The sequence below is a fragment of the Necator americanus genome, chromosome V (assembly GCF_031761385.1).
Source record: "Necator americanus strain Aroian chromosome V, whole genome shotgun sequence".
NCBI lineage: Eukaryota > Metazoa > Nematoda > Chromadorea > Rhabditida > Ancylostomatidae > Necator > Necator americanus.
Window position 1 is genome coordinate 37,938,836 of NC_087375.1, and position 26,165 is coordinate 37,965,000.

Here is a 26,165-nt window from a genome sequence, read left to right on the forward strand (position 1 = left end):
CACTTCTTTCACCTCTTTCTTCGTCTCACAGATGTGGACTCATTTTAGCATTTTTCACCATTTCCATATTTTTCTGTATGGTTTCTAAAAAAGAACTCTTCATTCAACTTATTTTTAATCAAAATTATCCATTTGGAAAGAATCAAATTTCATTTTCACGCTAAGCAGTGTAAATCCTCCACTTTAGGCATTATCCCCGAATTGGGCGTGCCTTACTATCTCTGCAACAAGAAAAATATTTAAAATAATGATGAAGAATTTTTTTTTTTGTTTCAAGTAACCATTTAGAAGGTAATCCGTGTTTTTTTCCCTCAACTGATCCCATAATTTATTTGACGAAAAACTTTTTTTTTTATTGACTGAGGCCTGAAAACTTTACCATGCCACCTACCGCCTCGTAAATTTAGTCAAGCCAAACAAAAAAAAAACAAAGCCAAACAAAAAAACCTAGTTTCTCTATTTTTTTTCTTTGACACCATTTTTGAGATCCTCCTCCATCACTCAAAAGTATCATAAGTAACATAAACAAGGACAATTGTAGAAAAGAATCTGAATCCTCAGAATCTTCTGGAAAAAAGAAATTAATTTCTTACTAGAAAAAGTTTAGTGCTTTTTTTCCGCGACTCATTTGGGTGCAACAATTATTTCATACTGGAAAATGAAAAAGAAGAAATAGAAATAACATAGAAATAGCAAAGAAATTTTAAAAACTAACGGTTTGTAAAATTAACGAGGTTGAGGTTGGTAAAACATGGGAATTTTTGTTGGCAGTTATCGTGTATTTAAAAAATAAAGCTTCCACATTCTTCACAGGAGAGTATTCCTGGAATTTTCCCAAACGATTCTCAGAAAACACTGCAGAAGTTTTTGCAGAAATTCATTACTATGTTTATTAGGAAAATTAGGAAAGAATCATAGAAAATTATAGACAGTTTGAGTTTTTTTTTTCTTGAAAAAGACTATTTATTTGGCTTCTTTATTTGTTTGTGTTTGCACAAAAAAAACGTGTTAGAAGTGTACGATGGCTCGTTAAAAGTGACAACAAAAGCAACAAACGCGTAACAATGGATGGACGCAATCGTCTTCGACTCGCCTCTTTTGTCGTTTTGGGTTTGGAAATGTCCGAGGCTTTCAATATTTCTTTATTTTCACTTCTTTCTGCTATAATTTTGAACGTTTTCACATTTCCAACAAACACTTAACCAGATAACTGGAGGAAATAAGAGATTGGTTGGAAAAAAAAATTTTTTTTCCTTCTCTCTTGTAAGGAAATTCCGGAAGACTCTGTCTCTCTAACGCAAGTCCCACTCTACCAAGACCTATTCAGTACCGAAGAACACTTGCATAGAACAAAATAATTAGCACTTTGTTTTACATCAAATCAAATTATGTTCGGGGATAGGGGCAGAAAACAAGGAAAAAAAAAGAAGAAAAGAAAGCTGTTAATTCTGGCAAGATTTCTCTATCTTCTCTTCTCCTGTAGTAAATAATTTGACATTTATTGACCATGCCTCAAAAATTAGGTTAATACTGTTGTAATCAGTCGCATTCATAGAATAAAACAACCATTTTGAAACATTTTTTTCTAGACTTTTTTCCTAAAGACAACGGCCTAAAACTCGAATCCAAATAGTTTTGCGTACTTAATGCTTTTTCATTTGATTTTTCAAAAAAAAAGAACGTTGAGGTTTTTCTTTCTGTTAGGATGATTGCAGAAAACGTTGTCTTTAATCACTTTTAATTTCGCTAATGACTTTTTGAAGACACCAGGAGAGCTCCAGTTCTACGTCATTGACTCCCACACTTGAAATCCTTGCCTACTTTCAGATATCTGTAGATTCCGATCCGGGATACGAATTATTCGCCCCGATTTTTTAGAATTCTGAATATAGCTGAGTAGTAAAATTAATAGAGTTATTTTCTACACGAGATTATAGAATTATGGAAGAATTAACAGAATCAGTAGAATATTAATCGATTTATTAAATAACTGCATTTATGAGGCTTTTATATAGTTTTTCATAGGAAAAAATACGCAAACAAGCTCAGACAAAATATTCGCTAATATTTCTTATTAGTTTTTTCTCTGAAATCCCATGAGAAAGGTTTTGGTGGAAAACGATTTGTTTCTGAATTTCTATTTTTTGTATAAATCTGTAAAAGAAGAAGATTTTTGTAGAGAATGAAATGAAAAATGAAATGAATGAATGAAAAAGGTGTACATAGAAGAAGTTTTTGAGGGTTTTTTTTGAAGCGAGCAATGTTTTTCTCGCCACCTGTTCTAAACATGTGTTCGAAGAGGAATTACAGAAATACGACCGACACTTCGGTGGGGTATTTTTTTCACGTCGACGCCACATAAGAACTGGTTTTTTTTTGTCGTCAAAACTTCTTGAAGAATCGAAGTTTTCTTCTACTGCCTTCGCTAAAATGACTACAATGAGCGTATTATTAGAGAAAAAGAAAAATTTTGCTTCAATGTTCTAGAATTTTAGTGGGGACTTTTAAAATACATACGTTCTGTGAACGTTCGCTCTCTTTTCGTTCCTTTCATCCACTCAAAACTCTTTTCCGTATCAGTAACGAAAAATCTGTTCAAATCAGTGGTTTCTACTGATGATATTGCACTGTATGTAGCTGAGGAGTGAATAGATTTTTCAGCTTCTTTAGTTTTTTAGCTTATTGACGGAAAACTGCGAATCATACGGCGAATCAGGGTTGTGATTTGAAGGATTTTTCAGAGATACTGTATTTATCTCGAGAACTTCCTAATCATCTTTTTCCAAATCTATTTCTACTTCCAAAATCATCCGTTTTCGTTGTTCGCTTTGTTTGAATATTTGCATTTTCCTAAATATGTTTCCTCGAGTAGTCATTTTCCACAGTTTCATCTCAAGTTTTGTTCTGTATTTTGCTTGTAATTCCTCAAACAATTACGAGAGGCTAACCAAGCGCGAAAAGGCAGGATAACCCTGAAGTTTTCCGGATCACCCTTTGTTTAAACCTTCAAAGCGGGCGATAGAGCTGAAATATTGCACACATAATAGAGATTTCATTCTAACGATTCATAAATATATTGATGAAAATAGATCATAGAGTTTCCATGAAAATTTTCAAAACAAAATATTTTATGGTAATTTATAATGCAAGCTTATTTGGTGGTGATTTCTGAGAGGTGGATTTACGCGTTATTAGCGCTGATTTCTTGTGTCACAATAAAGTTGGTAGAGCTCTTACATTTTGTTTTTATTGTCTGTAATAATAGGCTATGTATGACGTACGAATAATGAATAAGAAGAAATAAATAAGGAAAAGAGAAGAGAGAATAAATATGAGTGATGATTAATACTCGTTTCACAAGTGTTTCCGAAATTCTCTATCTTGCTGTAAATCGAACGTGTTATGCTCTTTTCACCTTCCTCTCTTTTTTTCTCTTTCTTTTGACTAAGCATCCCGGTCTTGTTTTCATCGCAAGTCGGGTTATCTCGTTCAAAAAAGGTGGTAAATTAATTAGTGTTACAGTGAAGATGAGCGCAGTCCAAGGTCCATCAAAACAACAGAAAGCAGTTGAAAAGGGGGAGAGAGTGCATCTTAGAATAAACGTCTCAAAACTGGTTTTCTGAGGTGGGAAAAATTCCGCCTCAATGCGAAATAGCGCGTGGTAATTGTCTGTTCGAAGCGACTTCTTCCATACATTACAACATCTTTCGATCGATCCATTGTTTCCTGCGATTGTGAAGGAAAATGTAAGTAGGCTGATTTGGAATTTACATGGGAATAATATTAAGTATCTTTCCATACTTTACTCGTTTATTTGGTAACGAACAGTGCGTGTTACCAGCACTAACCATCTGGAATACTCTTTAAAAATCGCATAAATAAGCACACAAACAAGCACTGCAACCCCCAAGCATTTAATTGATTTTTTATTTGATTGTGATGGGAACAAACGAACAGGAACCAAAAAAATGAATACCAATGCTTGAAAAATGACGTTTTAACAATTTATTTCTATTATTTTTACTAGTTTTTACTAATTTTACTTACATAATCTGCTGCTCTTCTTCAATTATGCGTTGCATCCCTTTTCTATGTTAAATAATTGTGCTCTTTTATTCCGCCACTTTTACGGAATTCAGTTTTGCGTTTGTCAAAATTTTTCGTAATTTTCACGTGTTATTGGAAATTTTTAGAATTATACGAATATTTATTTTATTTTTCACAGGTGTATTATAATTAATATTAGAAATATAAATTATTTTTAGATTCAATTATATTACACCTAAAGAGACTCATTGTTATGTGTATATTGATTTTTGTACTAAGCTGCGAACAGACGTCGTGAAAACAGGAGTATGTCCCCAGATCTCAATTTCGCTCTCACTCGCTCTTTTTTTTGTTTTCCTTACCCGGCGACCTCTTGCAAAGGAAAAGAATGCTTCAGAAGCCTTCACAATGAAATGTCTCTGAAGATATACTCCTAATAAAATTCTTTTTCACAAAAACGGCAAATAACAGAAATAAACCACTTACCTTACTATCCCTTTACCTTGGAGATTTGACCTTGTCCTCAGTGATACCCGTTCAAATTTCCACTTGTCGAGAGAGTTCCACTTTGCGGAATAGTGCATTCCTAGGTCTGAGTTCAGCAAATCACATATTACAACATATGGACGAGTCGTTTCTTATGAAACCAAAATCATTCAGAATTTCAATCCCAATGCAAAACGATTCGATAATTCGTCAGCATGTGTACTCTGGAATTTATGGATGCAATAATCTTTTAGCTTTACTCGCCCTCATGTGAATTTTTAAAAAAAATTTAAAGACCTATATGATGCTAGAGTCTAAAAAGATAAAGTGGATCTTTCGGAAGGTAGTAAGGGATGTTATTAAAGCCATCACCCCACGAATCTGGGGTGGTGCGGGTTTCAGGTGGGTTATGCCTATACGGGGTCGTAGATTATGGGGATTATTTCTTCTTAATAGTCGTAAAAAACGGTCCGCAACATGCGGCGCATGCACAAGCCTGGTGCGCTCCAATCGAACTCGTTGTAGAAGACAGCGCCCCGGAACGCTCGAAGCCGCATCTTCCGGGCTGTTTTTTACGGTATTTAAGAAGAAATAGACAAAATCACCCTTTTCTCCATAATCTACGGCTCCGTATAGTCATAACCCATCTGAACCCCTGAAACCTGCCCACCCCAGATTCGTGGAGCGATGCCTTTGAACAATGAGATGCCTGTTTTTTGAACGTTTACAGGAGTCAAGCTATTCCCCGAAATGATAGCAATCTGGTCAAAATTGGCTGTGCGTACAAAATATTTGTAGAATAATTTGAACGAAAATTTTACTTAAACGAATTTAAAAGCCGCTTAGGTGTCAACATCAATTCTTTAAAAAGTGCTTTTTGGAGGTCACCAAGAATGGAAATAAAATTTAAAGCGAAAATTGGCACTTAATTTCTAACCTCTAAGGACCACTGCTACATTTCTGGCTTTTTTCTTCTGTTTCTCATCCGCGATGATTGATTTTTTTGCACTTCCCTGATATATTTGTCCATCGCTAGCGTCCATACAGTAGTCACGTGTTAATCCCAATGTACCGGTCTTACTGATCTGGTTTATTCGTTTGCTCGTATAACGAGACTCAATCCGATTCGCAGAGATCGCGGTAACGTTATTGTTGTTTTCATGTCCAATTTTCAAGCTGCATATAATCATTTCCGGTAAAATTTAGAAAAAAAATTCTAGTAGACATAACGAAACTATGGTTTTCGTCTTGAAAAGCCACTAAAATGTCGTAAATATACGGAAATGAGTCGTAATTGTTGGTCACATCAGTTCTGATAAACAAAAACTTCTGACAATCATGAAACGTTCAACCTTCTGTCATTTCTTCTTTATATTCAACATATTTACTGCTGTTGTACACAAACTGTTACTTTCTATTGTTCTGCGTTCGTTCTGCGGAATTTAAGGAAGAACTCAGGAGACAGCAAGTCCTTTTGGAGGATTACTGTAAATTAAATGATAAAAATTAGCCATATGATAAAAATTGAACCGAAGAAGTTTTTCTGAAAAGGGTTGCTTCAGATTCTTCTTTTCGGGAATTTTTAATTAAGCTTCCGTAAAAAATCTCGTCCAAGATGATTGTCATATCTGTCTACCTGCGGTTTTTTTGTTTAATTAGATGATCTTGGAGTAAATCTTTGTTTCAGTTAATTTAGCAAGAGTTGTAATTGCATCAGAGAAACAAAAATCACAAAATATCGAAATGAATGGAACAAACGGGGAAATTGCACAATGACCACTCCCATTCTCTTCGGAGAACTGATGATTTTCGATTCTTTTGGATTGTTCCGTTGTCACTTCTCAACAAATTCCATTCTTTCTGAACAGAGGTTTTCTTACAAGAAAAAAAAACTATTAGTTTCCTCTTTTATCGTTTATTTTTTGAATACTCCTAAATTTTTTCAAATTACGAGAAGCTTGTAACTCGAATGAGTACGATTCCTCGGCACTTCTACAAGTTTATGCCTATCTGCCAAGGGGAATGAAGAGCAAAGGAGCATCCCGAGGATGACGGGGTATGAAGACTAGAAGACTAGTGCCGAACCCGTAGTCTACGTACGGGGTGTGGGGGCGGATAGCTACGTGACGCTACGCGCCCTCATATCCGTTAGCCGTCATTACGCATATCTCCATTTTATCATCGCAACAACGGGTTAGGTTCAGCTGCACTGGATATCCGCTTTGTGAAAATCATCCTTGTTATTTTTCCACGAAAATGCTCTTAACTGTCGGGCAAGATAGTAAATAGTCGTTAAAATTTCCGCATTTAAAACTCTATAAATTTTCACAGTTCTTAATCCTCTTTATTTTCTCTAACTTTTCCCACACTTACTTCCTTAAATCTTCTTTGACCTAAAATTCTACTTTTTTGTAAGTGGTATTTAAACTGCGTTCTCTCTAATTCTATAAAATGGAATAGACACTTGCATCTATCTTTATTCATTTCTTATTCAATTATTTACTTCAGTGAGGGACGAGTAAAATTGACTAACCTTAACAAAATTTGAAATTGTGAAAATTGTCTAGTGAGAGCGGTGATGAAAATACAACAAACATTACATCAGTACTCAAAAGATAAAAAAGGAGAGCAATAAAAAAGAGTTTAAAAAAATTAGTTTTAGACCTCAAAAGACTGTTATTTTTGTTAATTGGAGAAGGCTAAGCCTCGTACAAATACTTTCTCAAGAGGTAATTCTAGATTTTTATAACATGATTTCTTGCTCTGGTGGTTAAAAATCGAACTTTGTGATTACTTTAAACATTTCTCAGACCTCTACAGAATCGGATACGCTTTTATGAGGACGTTTTGTGGTTATCAAGGTCAAGGTGGACAGTTGAAATGCTGTCTGAATGATAGAATATTTGAAAGCAACAACCTCGTGGATGGTACCTGAAGCAAATGAGATTCTTCTTTCCTAATGAAGTTTTTTACTCCTACGATGACCGATCTGAAGTGTTTTGAAATCCAGAAAGCAGGTTCAGCATGGCTGACATCAGAGAATTTGTTCGTGACCGTTTTCTACCATTTATTTATGACTGTATCCATATTGTGGTTTGTGTGAGGTGATTTATAGTCCTAAAACAATAACAACAAGATTCCTTCATGTTCCGTAAATTCTCCTTGCATAACGACTTTTTTCGATGTAAATTATGATTCTGTCATGTTAGCTTAGATAGCCAATCCTTCATTTTAAGACAATAAAAAGTGCATAGCAATTACGTAGAAGAAGGCGGCTATAGCTTGACCGAAGGAAGTTCGCAAAGCGTCGACGCGAGCGACGGTTCGCTACCGGAGGAATCCAATCAAGTCCATCATATCTCTGCAGCCCATAAATTGTTACTAGCCTCGTTTGGGAGAATACTTCACTTACTTTTCACTTTTTTGTACTGTTACTGTTTTTATCTACCGCAGCTTTTTCCGCTCAGAATATGTGCAGAGCATCGAATTCTTCGCCCGCCCCCTTTGAGACAAAGAGAGGCCATAATTTCCAACACATTTACATGGTAATAATCTAGTATTTTTGCGAAAATTACTGAGAACAAGGACAACTCGTCCAGTCCAGAACGTTCGTGGGAGAATACATTCGGCTACAATGAATTCTAAACACTTTTCACTTGTAAGTTCGCTTTTACAATGTTCCAATGCCCTTACATACCATATCAGCTCCGCTCACGCTAAATGCAATCAAACACAGATTTTTCAAGTTTTTCGACAAGTTGATATTTACAGCAGTGTTCGATTAAAAGGCATCACTCCACGAATCTGAAGTGGTACGGATTTCAGGTGGAGTATTCGTATACGGGATGGGAGACTATGGAGAGAGGAGTGATTCTGTCCATTTCTTCCTAATTGCCGTAAAAAACGGCGTGGAAGATACGGCTTCATTCGTTTTGACGCACCATTTTGTACAAGAGGTTCGATTGGAGCGCACCAGCCTTGTGCGGTGCCGCATCTTCCGGGCCGTTTTTTACGGCAATTAGGAAGAAATGGACAGAATCACCCCTCTCTCCATAGTCTCCCATCCCGTATACGAATACTCTACCTGAAATCTGCACCACCTCAGATTCGTGGGGTGATGCCTTTAAATAAAACATATAGAGGAAATAAAAGCACTCATCCATAATTAATAAAAATATTTTCCCGCGGCAAATATTTTGGTCACGCTCTTGCAATCTGCGAGGCTCTGTTGGCCTCTGTAAAAAAGAAAAAATCTAAAAACACATTATTATTCAATACGATTGCTGTAGTTTAGCTGATTAAGAACCTTAAAATTAAAAAATCCTTCTACGAGGAAAATTTTGACAATTTTGGGATTTGCAATGGCTGATCTATTTGTTTATGATTTTCCTACGCCGAAAAATTGCTTGCATTGCAATTATGTCGATTTTTTTCACCCCGAAGTTGACGACAATTATCGTTCGTCAAACAGTGTGACCATCGTCGCGTTCCATTACAATGTGGCCGTCGACACGCCGCTTCTTCTGTTTCGATACACAACGACTTATAATAAGGCAGTAACAGCATGAACGGCCACATTTTATGGAACACCACGTCTCCATTTGACCATTTGTTATCAGGAGCGTGAATATCCTCAGACGTTCACCTATAACCACTTCTGATTTTTTGCTACCTTATTCTTCTGCGGACGTACATAATCTCTCCGTTTACCTGAACCTCTCTACATAGCTCCTCAATTCCTCTCCAATTGTGATTTTTAAACAATATCTTTTGACCAAGATCTATATAAACTACGAATCTTAAAGCCTTAGGTGATTTCCAATTCCCTCCTTAACGTTTTAAAGTAGCTTTAATGTTTATGTGAATGATCATAGGTCTTTATTTTATCTCCTTAATAATAATTAGTAGTTTGAAATCCAGGGTTACTTCACAGAAAGTTTTCCCTATGATTTTTCTCCGCAATAGTGAATATTTTAGACCTAATTTCGATTTTCACGTTCTTCCTTTTTCTCGTTTCCCCAAAAAATGTCATTATACCATCTTTTAGGTATTCTGAGCGGTTGGAATTGTATTCGTTGAAAGTATGTACAGTTCAGGTCGCACCTACATATTACTGGCCAAAAATGAAGCACAATGATATATTTGGTTTTAAAGTTTATTTTTTTATCTTTTATTTTTCAAATTTTTACAACTGGAAGAAGCTGCATTTTCACTTTGAATTTGCGAAGAGTTCCGAAAAAACGATGCAAGAAATAGTGTTGCTGAGCTTAAACACACCCACTTGGAAGAGATGCCCTATTTGAAGTTTGTATGACGAATTTCTTAGTGAAAGGAAAGACATCCAGAACGAGCAACGATAGAGTAATACAAGATAGTTCGGTTATGCATTAGGGCCTATCGAAACCGGTTTTTGAAGGTTGCCTATAATTTCGCGTCTAGCATCGCAATTAATGCGAGGCCATGAAGGCACAGGATTAGAACGATCAGATGAAGAACCGACTAGTGAATTATTCCTCAACCAGTGTTTCAACTAAAAATAAAAAAATAAAATGAAAACAATCTTTCTATTTCTAGATATGTAGATGTGTCTTACCGATTAAAAGTTGTGGATTTCTAGCTGTTTTCAAGAGCCTTTTGGAAATAGACTTCAGAGACTACAAGGAAGTTCTCCAGGCTTCTACAGTATTCTTTAGCGGCAATGAATACTTTCAAAAAAAGTAGAAAATCATTGCTAAATCCCTGCAACACAATTCTACGATATAGAGAAAATAATTATAGAAATTTCCACAGATGAACAAAAGACAAAAAAAAAACTCTCGCATTCGAGATTTCGATACATAGCAATAAGGAAAGGACTAAAATTTTAAAAAATTGCTGAAAAAAGTTTCAAAAAAGAGAGTGAGTACCAAATTGGTCAGAAAAAAATGTTACTAGCTCTTAAAAAGTTTTGAAATTGTTCTGTTCCTGCCACTCTCTCCCCAGCTTTTGTTCTCTGGTGATTTTTTTGAATTAAAAGACAAAATGAGGTCATGATGTGATGAAATAAGAGGTTCGCAAACGCCTGGGGTAACCCGAATTTTACAAGTGATTCGGCGTCGTTGTTTTGTGTTTTGTGGGGGAAAAAAGAGCTTCTGAACCTATTTTCAATTAAAAGAAATGAGTTAATTGGGCCAGAAGTACAAATATTATCGTATTGCACGGATCCTCATGAATTTTTCTTTTCTTCAGCTCTTTTTTTCGTTGTTCGTTAAATAATTGATGATCAGTACTGATTTTCGTACTAGCAAGGTGTGAGTACGATTTTTTTACTAGAATTGTCCAGAGGATGTGTATGTAAGTTGGGTGCAGAGAATTTTAACTCATCCAGCTCATTTCATAAATAGGTTTCAACTACATACATGGTACAGTAAATTCGAATACGATAGGAGTAGCTAAACCCTTAATAACCTCAAATGTATGTGAACCTTCGCCTATACCTACATATATCAGTTTTTTGAACTATAATTTAATTAAAGTTCACTGTTTCCCGTGTAATTCCTCTCCAACCGTGTTCACGTTCCTAATTAAGTTAGGTTTCCTTTTCTCCCCACTACTTAAGTTTAGTACGAAGTGAGTTTCATCTTAGTCGATCTCTTTACTCTTTTTTAATGTAATTTTTTTTGTAATTTTGTTGTTATAACCGGTTATTAAAGGCAATTTTGCGTTTTAGTTACCAATTTAAGGTAATTATTATTAAGGGAATTTTAATATCCTTTCATGATTTTCCATCAATAAGCACTTTCAAATGCAATACAACCAACAACTAATTCATTTTCATCCTGAGAAACACTTTTTTTTTAGGATTGAAGACTTATAGTAAACATCATGTGTACATTTGTGTCTTCCTTATTACGTGTTCAATAGAGCCACCGTAAAGACGTAAACATAAAAAGAACCAAAACCTTCTTAAAGAACATTTGATTTTGAAGACAGTTGCGAAAATTCGATTCAGTGGGGTAATTAGCGTACGATACGAATACTCATACGATCGTATCACCCTAATTTCAACTCTCTACTATTTTTCTAGGGTTCGTTATTATTTGAAGGAAGTAATAATTCTCAAATACAGGTCTCAGTGCCCTTATCGATGTCTGTCCTACAAAGAAACATCCTTCAAAGGGCAACATTAAGTCCAAAGGTGAAGTAACACTAATCAACCGTTCGTTTATTATCATCTAGAAGAGCACATTATCATATTATCATTCTGTGAAATAGGATGCACAAAGATGTCGAAAAAAAACTGTCGAAGAATCATTTCAGTTATTGTCTTGAAGTATTTCCCCATGTCTACCCAATCTCGTTTCATCAAATTGAATGTGAAATGGCATCAGAACGAGTCGTCGATAGTATCGCTCAGTTCTTTTCGTCCCTGGGAAGACCTTTGTGTCTCTCCGTTCAAAAAAAGGAAGGAAGTGTAACTGCCGACTGATACATACATTCAATCGTCGCACGTGTTCCATAACGAGTTCACTGCAGCGTTTATTCGAAAGAAACAGCCGTGTTTCCCTCACCCTCATGTTCTACGACAGCTACGTAGCTTAGAGAGCATCTATACATTTGTTATATCCGTTGATAGTTTTCCTGAAGAAATTTCTGTGGTTCTGCAAATTTTCATGCGGCTCATGACCGCATGAATCACCGAGCGGTGAACTCAGAGCACCGCTGACAGTTTTCGGATATCTATTTCATGGGATCGCTCACGAATTTTGCGCATTTCGTTTTCATCGAAAACTGGAAAATCCGTTGGATAAAATTCAGTCAACTCTCACTTAACTGGAATCAAACTTGACTTCATTAATGGATTTGTACTTTTTTCGAGAAAAAAATTTTTGTATGTATGACGAAAATTTTCTTAGTGATGCTAATATTTGATTCTTCACAGGGTAATTTGCTTTATTTCGATAAGCTTCTCACAAATTTTCATTGCTTAAAGGGATAAAACGAGAACTGTTCCCCAATGGAAGCGCTGGCACAAGAAAATATGTGTCTTCAATGATTTTGAGACCAATCATAGCCTTAACTCGAAATTTATGCCTTTTTTTAACTCCAAACTTTTAGAAATGCAAAAGTTCGACCTTCCTTGAATCTTGGCATAAAGAATGCAACTTGTCGAAAGTCAAATTTAAGCAACAGCCAAGATTGCTATGAAACTTTATTACGGCTAACGTTTCGGCGTTGTCGTCTTCGTCAGACCTTCAGTAGCCGCATTACCGTGATGCTAGCGGATATCCGCGTGGTGCAATCGCTAGCGGAGCGATTGCTTTTGATTTTAAATTATCTGAATTTAGAGTAGGGAAATAAAATTTGGGAAAGGAATGATTTTAGGTGTTGCTGTACTTCTCTCCCTTTCCCCCCACCCTCACTAACCGGTTAATTTCACAATTACTTCATTAGTATTTATACAGTAAGGGTTTACTAAAACGTGGTGGTGTCAATATTTGCTGTTTTTCTTCAAAACAAATTATTTCCGCTAATTTGTTGTTTTCTATCATCTATTACTCGCACTTTTCTGAATCATTCACCTGTTTACTATGAATTACTAGTTTCATTGTTGCTCAAAGAACAGCTCGTATATGTCAATCGATTGATTTCCTTCATACCTCTACTGGTGTTTGTTTCTTTCAGAGCAAAATGCACAATCTCATCACTCCAGAACCATTTTCCAAGGAGATTATGGAGAAAGCACGACAAATAAGGTAATTAAGAGCGATCTATGCAAAATATGCAGCATGTAGTGTTTTTCCTATTTTCAGATCATCACTTCCTTTACCAGCATGCCTGGATTCACCATTTTTTCTCGCTCGTTTTCTTAGAGCTCATGGAGGAGACGAGGATCTAGCGAGACAAAGAGTCGAGGAATATCTTAGCCACAGGTGGGGATTAGCACTGTCAGAAACGTACTCACAATGCGGAGTTGCAAGGCCTGCAACTTCCCCCGAAGGGAAAAATACTGACGATGTAATTTAAATTCATCACTTCACGGATCTGACGTGGTTTGATCTTCTTGAATCTGATTTCCGACGAATCGCAGGCGAGGGCGGGGCACAAGGGTGGCGCGTTCCCATAGAGGACGTCGTAAGGAACCGTAATCCGAATCCCGTCTGTTTACAGTGATGCACGGAGAGACGAGCGAGATCCCACCCGATTGTGAAAACTTTGCCGTCGAAAATCCATACCATGGCAGATTCGCGGGAAGATGCCTTTAAAATATTTTAAAAAAGTTCTGATTCTGGTCGCACAAATATAGCTATAATCTTTTTTTGGTTAAATTCTTCCAACATTAAAATTTTATTTTATGAACCACAAAAATATTTAATTGTTACACAGAAAAGAAAATAAGGAATTAGGCAAGGACATGACACAGCCCCCAAGCTCTCAACGATAAAAGAAATCTGCTGTTATTCACACATTTTGTGTGAATAACAGCAGATTTATCATACACCCGGATCAGAATTCGCTTCATCTCTTCCTGAAACGCCGTGATTCATCGCAGTAGCGACACTTTTCGCCTTCTTCTAATCTCTCTTGCATTAAGTCAACCTGCAGCACAGTGTCACTTTTATATTGTACATTATATTGTATTTATAATAATATTTTTTTTTATATAATGTTATCTTTATATGCTAAAAACTATTATATTTATATGCTAAAAATCTGCTAGAAACTGCTGAAAACTGCCCTATTTCTTCCAGACAAACCCTTGGCTATGCAGATTTGAACGATACGGAAATCTACAATGAGTTCCCAATAGGAAAGGCGACCTATAAGGCAAGTGAAGTTTTTGGACGTCTAAAAGTTTTTCAGGAACCTTACGGAGAACCCATATATGTGCAAGTCATTGCTGCTAGCTTCGTGATTAGCTCAATCTCAATCGCGGTCAGGAGTGACAGTTTTGAACAGTAATTCTTCTTAAAAACTCCAGAAATTTTGTAGAACCTGTAATAAATAGTTCTTTTTAGACGAAATCAGTTATATTCACAAAAAATTAGATTTCACAAAGGAAGCTCTAGCAATTTTCCGAGGACTTTTAGATGTTTTTTAGGTTATTATTACTTACTTTCAGATAGGCATAAAGTAAGTGGAGTAGCGGAAGAGGTAAATTTAAAACTTAAGGACGCAGTTGTTGAAATAAGCTGAGGAGTGCGGAAAGAAAAACAACAGAAAAGAAAAAAGGTCCAGGGTGAAGAACGTGTAGATAGAAAGAAAAAATGATAGCAAAACTAAAATCGCCTTTGAAACGTTGTCCTAACATCATTAGGTTATCATCTTGAAGCGTTTCAGGAAGAGTATTGCTGTATCCAATCCCCTGATTTCCCGAATTTAAGAACTATTATTTCCACTATTTTACGGGAAAATGAAACGATATCGCAAAAGAAAATAGCGTGAAAAGTTCTCATACTTTCAATACCTTATCCTACTTTCTTCTCACTTCATTCAGACCACTATCTTTGAAAAGAAGCTATTCTGATGATAAAAATGATGTTCTCGTGTAAAATGTCTTCGTATAAAACTTTCTTTAGAGATTCTGTATTTCACGCGTGGATCGCTTAGCACGTTCTGGAGATGTGCACGTATTTGTACACAAAATGGGTGGTACTGATTTGAAGGAGGTTAGTAGTCGTTTTATTTACGATGGATGGATATTTCATATTTCCTAATTAGACAGATATTTCAATCCATATTGCTGAATTTTCAAATAGCAGAATAAATTTTCGTTTTTCCGATTCTTTTTTTCTAATTTTTCTTTCTCAGATTATGAAAGTTATTCCTTTGTCGTACGTGTTGCATTCGTATTTTATGCTTCATGAGATCTTCGGCAGAGCGGTGGCAGAAACGGAGAAGAGGACTGGTGCGTATTTATTTCTAAAAGATAAAGCGCTTATTCAATTTCCATTTTTCAAATTTTCAATTTCGGCAGCAGGGTTCCAGCCTTCATTTTTCCGCAGTTTTTTTTCAGAATGTTTATAAAATTTCACTGAATGCATAAACAAGGTGTTTTGGGGATTTGCAACCGAATCGAATGATTCAGCTTGAGGGGAGAAAAGTCTGTACGCTCAGATCGTTAGGAATAATTTTTTGGTTAGCGGATTTGAAATGAGCTCTGATAATTTTATTTGTCATTTGCTACACCGGGATAACTCGTCCACACGTGTGATAAGCTCCGCCCTTTTCCGTTTCGCTAATCGATAAAAGTCAAATCAATAAATTAAAAGTGCTTTTTCGAAAAACTAACTGCATCAACTCCGCATCTTTTTAATGCTGGACTAATTCTGGAAATTGGAATTAGGAATAGCAGAACACGCTTTTATTATCACAGTTGATAGTTACTGTATTTCGCTTGCAGAAATTGAATTGAAGAAGAATTGGACAAAAATTAGCAATTTTGTGCATTTTGAAGTATTATTTCTTTGTTAAGGTCGACCCTCTTCTGTGGTAACAATTCTGGATTTGAAAGGCCTAAATCTCTCTGATTTCCTAAATCCACTTTCGGCACCAGTACAACTCGCTCGACTCGTTGTTAAAGTATGGTCGGAGTACTTCAGTGACAATGTGGGTTCAGTACACTCCACCTATTACGGTGTCCTATAAGTTTCTAATTAATTTTTTCCAGTTTTTTTTATTTAGCAATAAAAGTATTCCAATCAATATTATATTTAGCAGAATAGTCAATAATCTTCGTCCATCGAAGATTGAAAAGATTGATGAATTATTGATTATTTGGGCTGGGAATCAGGTTGCTATGGTTTAAAATGTTGACGATCGTAGAAAGAAACTTATGGAACCCACACACTTGTAATGACTCTGCAAGTAAAACTAATCTTTTACAGATGTGTAAACTACTGATAATCAACCCTCCTGGAATAGTATCGCTTATGTTTAAGGTGACATTTTACAAATTTAGGAATTTTTATATCTTTCTTAATTTTGTTGCTCCCAATAATTACAATACCTATGAAGAAATGTCTTTCCTTAAGATCTCAAAATTTATCATGGACTCACGAACGGCAAATAAGTTGGCGTTCCTTAACGATGTTTCCGAACTGCAAAATTATCTTGAACCACATGTAAGTTCTTGGAATGTAATAAAATTACTAACTAACACTTTTCCCATTGATGCTGTCTGGATTATTTTGGATGGCTTTTATTTTATATGTTATTTTAATTCATTTCATTTTTTTTTATTTTAATTAACTTTCTGTTTTCTCGAGAATGATGAAAACTTTATTTCTTTGAAGGCGATTCCAGTGGAATACGGAGGCACATGGCGTGATGATTCCGGTTATTCGCAACCACCCGAAGGTTGCACTCACCCTCTTCAGCCAGTGCTAAGCGTGGATCACAGAGGAGTGAGTACCTACATTACTACTATAATACTTATAATTAATATATGAGTAAGTGTGGCGCATTCTATTCCATTTTAATACCTACTTAGTAATATTTAATTTATATATCCATTTTTATTTATATATATTGCGTGTATTTATATTTATATATATATATATATTTTATAACTATTTATCAGTATTAATGTTATTTTGTAGCCTGATGATATATGGGTGGATTTCGGCATCCTTAAACCTCCTACGAGCAAAACTTACACTATTAAAGGTCATCAGAACTGTGAGATTGTTAAGTAAGTGTTTTTCCAAGCTTTTTTTTCACTCATAGCCTAAATGAAATGCTAATGAAAATCCTATTTAAAAAACCCGTCCTTTTCTAGGAAATGCACCCAAACTGGTCGACTAATCTGGAATTTTACAATCAGCGGAGACGTGGAATTTGAAATTGTTCGAAGAGAGGCGGGAAAAGAAGTGCAGTCATGGCCAAAAATTACATTAACGAGCCTAAAGGCTAGTTTTTATTGCTATTTATTATTTATTGAATGCAATTTAACCACTCTACTTTAGCTACCCGAATATGGAAACATTCCTGCAATTCCTGGCGAATACGTAATTAGGATACGAAATCCGTCCACAACGTGGTTTCCCGTCAAAGTCAATGGAGCAGCGGATTTTAAAGCGGAGTGACGGAAGTGATATTCTTTTTCTCCTACCTATCATCCTTATCAAAATATAATTTTGAATGCTGGTCTTTGAATAGGTTATTTTTTCTCTAAGCAACCACTGAGATTCTCCAACGATCGATTCTTCCTTCATGAAGCTCACTTATCGTGATTTTTTCCACTAATCCTTTAATTTTAACCGTTTTATGCTAGCGATCTGAAAAAATTTGAAATGAACTATGAATAAAACTATTTATTCACTTCGTGTTGTTCGATTGTTTTCCATAAGACTATATGTTTGTAATATAGTTGCACTAGAGCGGATACGGTAACGTCGACAATTGTAAAGTTAGCCAGAAATTTCCATTTTGATGAATATGGTGACTACAGTGCCCGTCACTCCCTTGATATTGCAGTTCTTCGGTTTTAGAGATGCTGAACCTGTACTTTTCTACTTTCTCAAAAAAAAAAAACCAAAATCAGAGCAACGTATGGCAGGAATTTTCCCAATTATATGAACGTGCTCTGACAAAAAAATGCACTTTTTTCAAAATACTGCAACACGAACAATAAAAATCTATCCGCGTAGAAACGCAATGTGCAGCGGAAATACGTTTCCATTCGTTTCAGCGCTAGATATGTCTTCGAAACAAGGGGGTAGGTCCCGCGGCGAAGTGTTGTTGTACAGAGTTCGCATCAGGAGAATATCCTGATCATAGTCGATACCACGATTCACGATTTGAGAAAAAAAGTTAGCGATGGTTTCGTTGCCATAGCATTTGTCATCGCAAAGGAAACTATATTGGATACGGGATCAGGATCTCATCCTCTTGAGATATTTATAAAACTCCGGTCGGTCAGAAAACTGATCAAATTATTGTATCCTATGTAGCGTGGATATCACCACAATCTACTCCTGAAATGTCACAGTAATCTTGCAGCGAAAAGCTATGCACACTTTCAGCTTTCAGCCGACAGCTATTTTCTGTCGGCTACCGGTCAACTTCTTATTCTACCATGTCTCCAATCTTATGTAGTCTTTTCTATCCACTGAAAATTGTATAATTGAAAAAAAATCAAAGCAAGTTTCTCTTCACGCAGATCTGTTAATACGTAGATCAAGATTGTGTTTAAAATTCTGATCTTTATAAGTAGCACAACGCGAAATTGACAACGTAGATACCTTTCCATGAAATGGGTTAGGGGAGCAAATAAGGAGTATGAGCGCGGCGACGCTCAATTCTACCTGATCGTTCTGAGGGAACGACGCGAAGAACACCCTTCTGTTGAGATTTCTCCTACAATTTACTTTACACCTCGAAGTACAGGAATTTCGATCGCTAAGCCCCTTTTGCGAGACAATAGGGGAAAATTGCGCGTAGTCACGTGATACCCGTAACCTACGCCCCTACCCCATTTTTTCTGGATAGATCACTTGAGAGGTATGCAGCCTCTAATGAACAGGTTCGCGTTATCTTAATCTACCGATTTGTCAGAATAAGAAAAAAGAGTAAGTAATTAAAATTCTTCCCAACAACAAAAATCCAGTATTTCACTACTTATTTTTCAGATAATGCTTACCTGAAACCCTACAATCACTCTCTCCTTCATAATGACCAATTAGTCAGCTGGGAGTTGTGCGGAGTCTTACGCGCAATGTATGTAATACGTTGTAGGGCCGGATGTAACGCAGTTGGTAAAATGTTCCACTGTTTCTGCATGATTGATAAGAGGTTCGAGGTCCGCTCCAGTGCCAACCAAGCGTTTCATCCCTTCCGGGTTAATAAATTGGTGCCACAATTCTCTGGGAGGATAGAAACACTGACTTAACACATCGGCCAGCCTCCGCAAGTCACTGCATAGCCTACTTACACGTTCGTCAACCCCAAATGATTCTGAGCTGAAGTGAACGTGGTAGCGCATCCCAAGCCGATTGATCAACGCCAACTTTATCTTTTATCCTTCACGTGATATGCTAGTATTACTTACTTCCGTACTTACTATTAGTATTACGTACCAGCTGACACCTGAAGCAGCCATTTGCTTCCTGGTTCTTGGTTTTGAATGCGATCTTCTATGACGATGATGATGATGGAACAGCAACATGTTCTGGATGAGATATTTCAGGCGAAACGTTGCATGTTTGCAACGTGGCGATTTTGCCTTCCCACGCTCTGACAGAGAAAACAATGTTAGCTGTGGAAAGGAGTGTCAAAAATCTGGGCTTTTCCTTCACATACATTAGCATCACTGAACATCGCCATTCTAAAGTGTATGTGCCAATTCAGTTAGGGAATGGGAGTTTTTAACATAAAGTTTGAGGTATTAAAAATCAACACGTTATTTTCTGCATCTACCTTGATTCAAGATATTAAATTACTGTATTTCAAGCAATTCGTATAATATAAACAAAGGATAGTATCAGAATAGAACAGTATCCCTGAATATACAGAGAATTTTTTTTTGAAACTATTTTTCAAACATGCAGAAAATTTGACGTCCCAAATCTTTGAACCTAATCTCGTAGACAGTAACCGGGCGGGAGTAGCGTAGAATTTCGGTAGGATTTTAAGATTCGGCTGCGAATGCTCGAATCGATCAATGGTTCGAAATTGCTCTAGTGTGACCCAAGTCTTTCATCCCTTAGAGGTCCATAGATTATGCCTGGGAAGATAACAGCTCAAATTTGGCATAACGGCTCCCCTCCGAGTCATTATAAGGCTGCACACGCGTTCAAAAAAAAACCTCAAACGATTCCTTAAAAAAGTTGAACGAGTAGGTGCATCCTCCTAGTAAGTGAGGCACTTTTATTCTTAGATTGTAACCATTTCTCTGTAGCCCCTCTCTCTTCTTTTAAGTGATCAACGATGCTTAGAAATCCTGTCAACTGCAACTCTAATTACATGTTCATTTCAAGTATCAAGTTTTCAACTTGCCGAACAGGCTATAGCAAACACACACTTAGTTGTGTACGACTTAAAAAGATCTTTGAGTGCATAATAGGGTTAAGAAATTTGCGACATTTTAAGCGGATTACACCATAACCCTTCTAGGACACCGTTATACTTGTTCGCAAACACGGTGTTGAAAGCTCTTACGAGACGAGTTTTACGGTTTTTCGAGAGATTTGTGTAGTTTTGGAGAGTTCCACTGCTTTATAAGCGACACAGGCGGTTGTAGAACATGTAGCTATGCACACTCTGTCTTGTCTACTCATCATCAATTTATTGGTGCATAGGTGCGTTTATTTCAAGCTTCGAATCATACAGCAGAGAGTCTATCGCCTGTTCTTTGTCTATTCTAAATGTAGAAAGAATAAATCAACAATCCAAGGTGAAATTTCTACTTTAAACCCTCCATAAGCCGTTTTTGAGTTGTCTTTCCGGATAGCGTATTATGAACCGTAAAAAGAAGTTTGTGTCCACATTCGGTAGTGTTTAATAAAATTTTCTTGGAAATATAGAATCCTATAAACCTCATCATAGTCATTAAACCTATTGATTTTCAGCTCATTTGCTGGTGGTGGCGCTTATGCAGTGGCTCCAGGAGGTAATCCAATAAAATTTGCCGTAGAATAAACAAATCAAACTAACTTTCTTTGCTCCTTAATTGTTACTACTTTTACAAATTAAAATTTCACCAAATTTAAACAGACTATGATTGGCAAGTGGTCAAACAAGGTGACAAGGTTTTAATGTAATAGAAAAAAAAAGATTTATGATTCTTTTTAGGAATCGGCGCACCCTACGCAGGTGCACCTGCCGCTTACGTAGCACCACCACCCCCGCCAACTTACGCAGTGGCTCCACCTCCCTACGTTGGTCCACCAGCGCCATACGTGCCCCCACCACAGCCTTACGTCCCTCCACCTCCGCAGTATGTAGCACCACAGCCTGCACCCTCACCACCACCAGCACCACCGATCCCAGCTCCACCGCCACCGCCACCAGCACCTGCACCACCTCCTCCTGGAGGAGCCTATGCCGGTGCTGGTGGAATCCCAGGTGGAGGTGGCGGTGGCGGTGGAGGAGCTTATGTGGGTGGAATTCCGGGTGGAGGTGGTGGAGGAGCTTATGTCGGCGGAATCCCAGCTCCACCGCCACCGCCACCAGCGCCTGGACCGCCTGTTCCATCAGTGCCAAGTTATGGTGGAGGTGGTGGAGGAGGTTACGTAGGTGGAATTCCGGCTCCGCCGCCACCTCCACCAGCTCCTGGACCACCTCCTCCATCACAGCCAAGCTACGGCGGAGGTGGTGGAGGAGCTTATGCCGGTCCTGGTGGAATCCCAGGCGGAGGAGGTGGAGGAGCTTATGCTGGTCCTGGTGGAATCCCAGGCGGAGGTGGTGGAGGAGCTTATGCCGGTCCTGGTGGAATCCCAGGTGGAGGTGGTGGAGGAGCTTATGCCGGTCCTGGTGGAATCCCAGGCGGAGGTGGTGGGGGAGCTTATGCTGGTGGAATTCCAGCACCATCGCCATTACCACCCCCTGCTCCATCACCTCCAAGTTATGCTGGAGGCGGCGGGGGTGCTTTTACGGCGTCAAATTTCGGCGCAACCCAGCAAGCAGCACCAAACTTCAGTGGGACATCTTTTAATGACAATGCATCAAGCACATCGTCATTCAACAGTGGAGGCAATAGTATTGATGGAGAAGGATCTAATTCTATGCAGGTAAAAAAAGGAGTTGTAAATGCTGAAAATTTTTATGAAATCATTATCGTTTAGCCAATCAGAGCTTTTTCTAGTGGTCGCACAGATTCGAGAGGTTAGTTCGTAAGTGTCTCTTCCGTCAAATTCTTTAGGAAATGTTTTACAAAAATTATAGAGAAAAACTTAACAGGCAGGTCTTAAAAGGGTACAAAGTAAAATCTGATTTGATCCAGTATTTTTATTTCTAGATTTTCAACGAGCACGAATGCACGATCATGAACATTCAGCAGACTTACCTGTAAGTCCATTGAAAGAAGGAGGTCTTGGTGATGTGAACTAATAGTCAAAAACAATCCTTTACAGGCTAACAGGATGTCAAACAACAACAAACGGATTTCTGAACGTATGAAGATTTAGGCTAGTAAATTTCAGAATAGTATTAAACAAACGTTGCTTATTTCTAGAAAGTAACTCACGGGGCGAAAACCCGAATGTTGGCAGCAATACAAAAAATCAGTTGATGAGTTCTGCTCAGTCGTCAAACAAAACTATTCGTAAAACTCGAGCTGCAATATATTGGAGCAATATGGCTGGAACATGGCAGCACCGACGATAAGACAGTCGACGCCGTATTCACCTCAAAACACCATAAATGATGTAGATAATGGCAATAAAGTTGTGTTGGTGAAGCGTTCAAGGTTGATTCAATAAAAAAAATATTTTTGAAAAAGAGGTTTTCAGTGGGTGGAGAGTTATTCCTATTACCTTAATTCCCTAGAATGACAGAAATTCTTTGCACGAGTTTCTTCTTCGCTTTTTGAGACTTCAAGAAAGTAACGTTTATTTGGATGACTGTGAAAACCGACGCGCATTTCTCATACTAAAGGAATAGATGTACTAAAAAAACAAGTAATAAAAAAAATAATTTACAGCGACGAAGAAGCAATCGACTAGGTAGAAATAATAAATTATCAGCAAAAAAAAACACCAAACGCAAGAAAACAAAACAGTGACAATATGTTGATAGCTCTTATGAACTATGAATATCTTCTTTGTGCATACTTCACCTGCCTCCGAACACACCATTCAGATGGATGTAAAGGTGGTGAAGTGAGAATTTTGTGCGTTACGAATCCTGAATTAACTGGGCAGGATTTACTTTGTCAGTGAAATTTTTGGGAACTCTTTTCCGAAGCTTGTCTTCACTTGGGAAAACAAGACACAACATTGAGAGTTTCCAGAAACACTCCTAAAACCTTAACGATTCAAATTTGCAGTCACATTGGTTGGCGCATCCCGAGGCGGATTAACTCGTGAAACTTAGTCCTTCACGGGCAGAAAACATTTTTGTTGAAGATTTTATTGGAAAAGATGTCTTATCTTAGTAGGATTTTATGGGGAAGGGTGTCTGCACCCGGGACCCGGTAAGGCAGAGAGTACGAGGAAACGTGGGTGCTTTTTTTTTGGAAAGTCCTGTTTTACCCGGTTCTCGATTAGATTGTGTCGGGATTAAATAGTAAGAAAAAGGAAGCGGGTAAAGACAGCAACCCATAATTCTGATGTGGCATGGATTTCTCATGGAAAACTTCTACACAGGCTCGTAGATTGTGGAATACTTCGCGGTTCCGCTCATCACTACGTGATTGCCGTAAGAAACGGCGTGAGAATCGTTTTAGTTCCTACGAGGTGCGTTACTACGGGCCTCCATGTACACGTTCCGTTTCCCTGAGCAGTCTACTCATAAGTTTAACTTGAGTAGGCTAGTGAGGAGACCTAATAAATCTTTGAAGGATTGTTCGATGATGGCAAAGGTGGCGCGCTGCATTGCAAGCCGTCTTAAAAAAACTGCGGGTTCCGGGTCGTTTTTTACAAGGACGACCGAGCGACCCTGTGTAGAAGCTTTTCATGGGAAATCCATACCACGTTTGATTCGTGGTATGCTCACTTTAATGCAAGGAGACAATACACTGTAGTTACGAGTACAAAACCGACTACATGAAAGAGAATCGCAGCAGGCACCACCGGCCGTCAAAATTGGTGTAAAATGTAAGCAGTAAATCAAGAATATTAAAGGTACTGTGATTACGTCCATTTCTTCCTAATTGCCTTAAGAAACGGTCCAAAGAATGCGGCGCGTGCACAAAACTGGCGCGGTCCAATCGAACTTGTTGTAGAAAGTAGCGCGCCGGAAGGCTCGAAGCCGCATCTTCCGGGCCGCTAATTACGGCAATTGGAAAGAAATGGAAGGAATCACCCTTCTCTCCATAATCTACGACTCCGTGTAGGCGTAACCCGTCTGAAACTCGCACCACCCCAGATTCATGGAACAATGCCTTTAACTAGTTATATGATAAATTACTTCATAGATTTTAGAAACGATATCCTTAATTTTCAAGTAATTAAACGCTTGTGCTTTTCTTCAGAGTGAAATTTTATTTCAAATCAACATGTCCTGCTCCTTTTAAATATTTACGCATTTATTTCTCACGTTACAAAAAGTAGATAAACATTTAAATAAGTCTAGCATCTCAATAATTACCGTGAATTCATCATGAAGAGCTTAATCAAAGATAGAACGTTGACAATTGATCTGCAGTATATGCAACTTACTGCAGTATTTCAATTTCACTCGTTGATGAATCCAACTTCTTATCGGTTGCTGCGGATGCAGTTCTGATGAGTGCCTCTTCTTCTAGATAATCAAAAATGTTTTTAAAATGTTCCAAAGACTGCATCTCTTCGCCATGCATGGAAGTTGAATGAAACTCTGGATCTGTTCTAAAAATCCACTCCTCAGAAATTGCTTTGCTCGTTTCGTACGGCTCGACATTTCGTGTCGAGATTGGCTGCGAAAATTGGTTTGTTGTTAAAATCCAGTCTAATTCCAGTCTTGGACGAGAATCAAGCACCGGGTAGGTGATTGGTTGATATTCATTGTAATTTCGAAAAGCTCCCTTCGTATCGAAAATCCATTCTGATATTGGGACTCCTTTAGGTTTTTCAACTACGGGAACTTCCTTCGCTGCTCGTGGCCTCAACGGATCTGTGGAGAGTATCCAGTCTAGATCGAGCTTCTGTCTGGATCTATACTCCTCAGGTGAGGAGGAATTTTTCGGAATTTGTTCTTGTTCGGCATGAGATCTTTCGAGAGCACGAAGCAAGTCTTCAAATGATGATCTCGTACTATCACCTCTTCTGTAAAACGTTTCCAGCTCCTCCGAAATGAGCTATGAACATTTTGACTCACCTTTTGTAGCTATAATGGTTTCCAGACAATTTCCTCAAGCTGTGCTCAAGCTCGTCGGCCTGCCTAACGACCTGAGATCTTATTAATTGTTGTCACGATTATTAATTTCAAGCAAATTGTTTGTCACGAGGGAAATGTTGAAACATACATCCTGAAACGCTGAGCAGATTATATTCCTCGGATTAGTAGTACTTCCAGCATCCATCTCCAAGCGCGAGACTGAGTGGAATGAGACCTCCAAATTTCCCGGCATAGGAGCGAAGGAAGTTATCAGGGATACAATGCCTGATTTCGCAATGTAAATCATTGGATGAAAAAAAGTTGAAAAACAATGTCAAAATAAGGGGAGAAAAGCAAAAAGTACGGCAGATTTTTGAGATTTTGCAGTTACAATTAAGGTTTAACGGCGGTAGCATCCCAGATAATTCACGAGATGGACTTCTGAAGGAATGTAATAGCTAAAAACCCGCGCGTAATGTTTTAAATATTTCAAAACGTTTTCTAAGCGAGCTTTACGAAAAATTTGACTAATCACTGCTTTGTTTATTTTCTACAACCCGATCAGTGTTTCTTTGTTTGGTGAAATTTCGAAGTTATGACTGCAATTCTTCAAGTCATCGCCGCTACAAAAAGCTTCAATTGGTCTGGTTTTGTATAGAAACGGTATAAGACGTTTTTTCAAAGTTATATTTGTT

General features: G+C 37.6%; 4 protein-coding genes across 5 annotated transcripts; 2 read left to right on the forward strand and 2 right to left on the reverse strand.

The window, feature by feature from the left end:
* Window positions 1-13,203: 13,203 nt before the first annotated feature.
* On the forward strand, window positions 13,204-17,600 carry RB195_016407 (uncharacterized protein; the record flags this gene model as incomplete). The annotated part of the gene is made up of 12 exons (XM_064207558.1): window positions 13,204-13,268; window positions 13,326-13,445; window positions 14,265-14,340; window positions 15,093-15,182; window positions 15,325-15,421; window positions 15,989-16,122; window positions 16,401-16,454; window positions 16,548-16,637; window positions 16,809-16,919; window positions 17,115-17,206; window positions 17,294-17,423; window positions 17,481-17,600. The coding sequence occupies 12 exons, from the start codon at window positions 13,204-13,206 to the stop codon at window positions 17,598-17,600; spliced, it is 1,179 nt and encodes a 392-aa protein (XP_064063439.1).
* Window positions 17,601-17,889: 289 nt separating this feature from the next.
* Window positions 17,890-19,681, reverse strand: RB195_016408 (uncharacterized protein; the record flags this gene model as incomplete). The annotated part of the gene is made up of 2 exons (XM_064207559.1): window positions 17,890-18,010; window positions 19,593-19,681. The coding sequence occupies 2 exons, from the start codon at window positions 19,679-19,681 to the stop codon at window positions 17,890-17,892; spliced, it is 210 nt and encodes a 69-aa protein (XP_064063440.1).
* Window positions 19,682-20,766: 1,085 nt separating this feature from the next.
* On the forward strand, window positions 20,767-22,563 carry RB195_016409 (uncharacterized protein; the record flags this gene model as incomplete). Its single annotated transcript, XM_064207560.1, has 5 exons — window positions 20,767-20,813; window positions 21,084-21,124; window positions 21,307-22,244; window positions 22,299-22,338; window positions 22,472-22,563. The coding sequence occupies 5 exons, from the start codon at window positions 20,767-20,769 to the stop codon at window positions 22,561-22,563; spliced, it is 1,158 nt and encodes a 385-aa protein (XP_064063441.1).
* A 746-nt stretch (window positions 22,564-23,309) lies between these two features.
* Window positions 23,310-25,723, reverse strand: RB195_016410 (uncharacterized protein; the record flags this gene model as incomplete). 2 transcript variants are annotated; one of them, XM_064207562.1, is made up of 4 exons in its annotated part: window positions 23,310-23,358; window positions 24,834-25,418; window positions 25,471-25,541; window positions 25,619-25,723. In XM_064207562.1, 4 exons carry the CDS (start codon window positions 25,721-25,723, stop codon window positions 23,310-23,312), a joined length of 810 nt encoding a protein of 269 aa, XP_064063442.1. The 2 variants fall into 2 exon arrangements, with proteins under 2 accessions (XP_064063442.1, XP_064063443.1); XM_064207561.1 differs by lacking the exon at window positions 23,310-23,358 and having other exon boundaries at window positions 24,830-25,418; window positions 25,619-25,675.
* Window positions 25,724-26,165: the final 442 nt, after the last annotated feature.